The sequence below is a fragment of the Poecile atricapillus genome, chromosome 1 (genome assembly GCF_030490865.1).
Source record: "Poecile atricapillus isolate bPoeAtr1 chromosome 1, bPoeAtr1.hap1, whole genome shotgun sequence".
Taxonomy (NCBI): Eukaryota; Metazoa; Chordata; class Aves; order Passeriformes; family Paridae; genus Poecile; species Poecile atricapillus.
In genome coordinates this window covers 94,106,190-94,109,193 of record NC_081249.1, presented here as the reverse complement: position 1 = coordinate 94,109,193, position 3,004 = coordinate 94,106,190, and the positions used below count along the sequence as shown (strand labels likewise).

Genomic DNA, 3,004 nt, shown 5'->3' with positions numbered 1-3,004 from the left:
TAAAAATGGATGGAAATCTCCTTACTGTGGGATAAGAAGGAACATTGATTTGTAACCACCTGGTACAGGATTTAGCAAAGCGTTCACATATAAATAGATTTTCAGCCTATTTTTCCATTGCATTCCTATGTTCAATGTTTTCTTCACATTGCTCTGAGTGATGCAGCCCTCTATTTGGGGGCATAAATCTATTTTAGTTTCTAAACACCTTTTTTTTTAGTGTAGCATGTTTGAAAGCTTGTTTCTATTTAATGTGGTATTTTCATGGTACCAAGTAGGAAATTTTCAATTCTCCAAGTGTGACTTTTTTAAAAGACAAAAATTAAGGAAATCAGCTGAAGCTAAATTTTGCAGTCACTCACTTTTGGAAACTTGTTCTGCTGAGGCTACAGTCTGCTGCATTAATACCAGAGTGAAAAAGGCAAAGGAACCTAGTTAGCTACTTGTGATTTTCCTCAACTAAAGCAAGACAAAGTACTCAGATCACTGGGTCACGAAGATGATTATCATATGTGATGTACTAACTATCACAATGTTCTTTAGAGCAATTTACCGAAACAAATCAAATGAAGAAATCCCACAGTATGAATTTTTCAGTTGTGCTTAAGCATGTAGGAAACTTATTCTGACCTCTGGCACTTTTACTGGTTTGTTCATGTGCTGAAGCGGGATTTTAGCTGTCATATAAAAGAACTAGCTTTAGCTGCCCATATTTCTTTCAGCTCTGAAAGTTATTATTGTGGATATTTGCGATTATACAAAGAAAAGGACACCTTCATTTTTATACTGCCTTTTCCTCACTTCAGAGAAAATGCACCATGATCTTTCTGTTCTTGTCTTTGTTTATTGGCTAGGTTTGTGGCAAAAATCTGGTGTTTAACCACCATGTTTTATTTCTCTGAAAACAACCCAAACATTGTATGCTGATTCCTGCAGGTCTCTCTGCGTAGAGAGCAGAACTGGTACTCAAACCATGCTGCAGTCCAGGGCATTGGTGATAGCTCTGATTCTGCTCCTTAGCACCACTTTCCCTGGTAAGTCTGAAAAGCTTTGCCATTTCCCTGAGACAAAACTCAGCTCTACAGGTTCTCATATATCATGAAGTGGGACTGAAGCCCAATAATTCAGCTGGACACCATGAATACACACTGCTTGGCAGCGGGGAACAAGTCAGTAGAGATCCAGCATGAAAACTGCCCATACTTGGTGAAAATACTCTGCCATGGAAGGTCTATGTCTTAAATACTGGATGCTGCTAGAGCGAATTCTGGGAGAAGTTCTGAATCTCAGAATTTCAAATCTCTTCCCCTGCACCTGGGGGAAGATACCAGAGGCATGAGAAGCCTCATGGGGTTTTGCCTTTTTTTTCTCAGAAGTGCAGTCAAAGTCCATCTTTGAGAGAGACCGTCGTGACTTGCTGGCCATCCCTGAGACTGTTGCATCTTACTTCTATGAAGCTGTGAACAAAGTGTCCCCCAAAGTCAGTCAGTTCCTGCTGGATACTGTCCAGAGCCCAACAGTTATTGCGGCCAGGTACGGAAAGCTTCTCTGTACTAACATTCCAATAGCCACGTGTGAAAAGGGAGAGGGAGGTGTGGGGGGAAGAATAGATTAATCAACTGTCTATATGGGGAGATCAGAGGGGAAATTAATCAGCAACCAAAGCCTGATGTACCAAGGGAGCAAGGTGCTGGAAGGTGGGTGAGGTGATATGGTCTCCTGTGAAAGCACAAGCTCTTCCCAGGGAGGTGCATTGTATGTGACAGTGTTCACAGGGATGGCAGGTACTGCTCTTTATCCGTGGGTAGTGAGGGAAGGGGCTGCTGGCTGGTGGGGAATCAGCTCCTCTGGAAGGGTGCTGCAGTGCTGTGAGGGGCTGAGTACTCAGTGTGCCAGCATCACTTGATGCAAATCACAGAACTGTCTCTAGCTGTGCATAGGTCTTGCTCAAGGTAGAGGAATGAGTTTCCTCACAAAAGGAAAAGCACGATCACCCTAGAGACAGTTTCATGTAACTCATGGCACGCATGTAGTGCCTATTCCTGTCTTCTGAGGAAAGCCCCTCTAGGACTGCTGAGGAGCTCTGCACTCTCAGAGACAGGCAGATGGGGATTACCCTCACATACTTACGTATCTTACCACTCTCTCTGTTGTCTCCTGCAGACAGAGAATCGCCAAAGAAGCAACTAAAGTCAGTATAATGTTTGAACAGCTGATTGAAAAAATAAAGAACCTGTGGTACACAAAAGTCCTAGGCTATTAGCCAAATGAAGACAAGTCAGTGTTTCCTGATGTGAGTGTGTAACACCCTGCAGTGTCCTCTTTCCCCCTGCCCCTCCTACGGACCAAGATCAGTCAATAAGACAGAATCGATGCTCCTTTTAATGCCACTAGAGGGAACCCACCTTCAAAGACCAAAAGATGGAAGGCGTCTGCTGAAGGCATCTGCTGAAGCCTCCCCGGAAAAAAAAAAAAAAATCAAGCGGCTGAGCATGGGGAAGGCAATATAGAGATTGTAGAGCTCTTCTGTAGCCAAATCTTGAAAATTAATTCCTCCTGAATGGCTTGGCCATTGCCCCTCTAATAAAAAAAATGTTGGTTGTTACACTTCCTTAAGTTTCTTGTTTGTATTGACGGTTATGGAATCTGACTCACCTTGGCTCACATTCTGCTGAGAATGTAGCTGTGAGTCACAAGAAGATTTTGCAGGCAATGCTAAGAAACCCTGAGTGTTCAGGCACTTTTAACCAAGCTCAGATTCTTCTTGGGTGGAGGAGGCACTACCTGAGCATCTTCCAGAGCAGCCACAATTGATTGTGTAAGTGACTGTGCTCCTTGGTTAGGTAGGAAGCAAGTAGGTGCACCTGTATCGCGTGTCTGAAGATTTCAGACAATTTGGGAAAACAAGTGCCAGTAAATTGAACTGTCCATCAACCTAAACAGGACTTAGGAAGTGTGTTTTGTTGGCCAGCCAGAGAGGCTACTAATGAGCTTTTCCAAAAGA

The 3,004-nt window shown here is 43.3% G+C and overlaps 1 protein-coding gene across 1 annotated transcript; it reads left to right on the top strand.

The window, feature by feature from the left end:
• Positions 1–768: 768 nt before the first annotated feature.
• Positions 769–2,263, top strand: LOC131574241 (apovitellenin-1-like). The gene is made up of 3 exons (XM_058828666.1): positions 769–1,034; positions 1,374–1,533; positions 2,164–2,263. The coding sequence occupies exons 1-3, from the start codon at positions 974–976 to the stop codon at positions 2,261–2,263; spliced, it is 321 nt and encodes a 106-aa protein (XP_058684649.1). The 5' UTR covers positions 769–973.
• Positions 2,264–3,004: the final 741 nt, after the last annotated feature.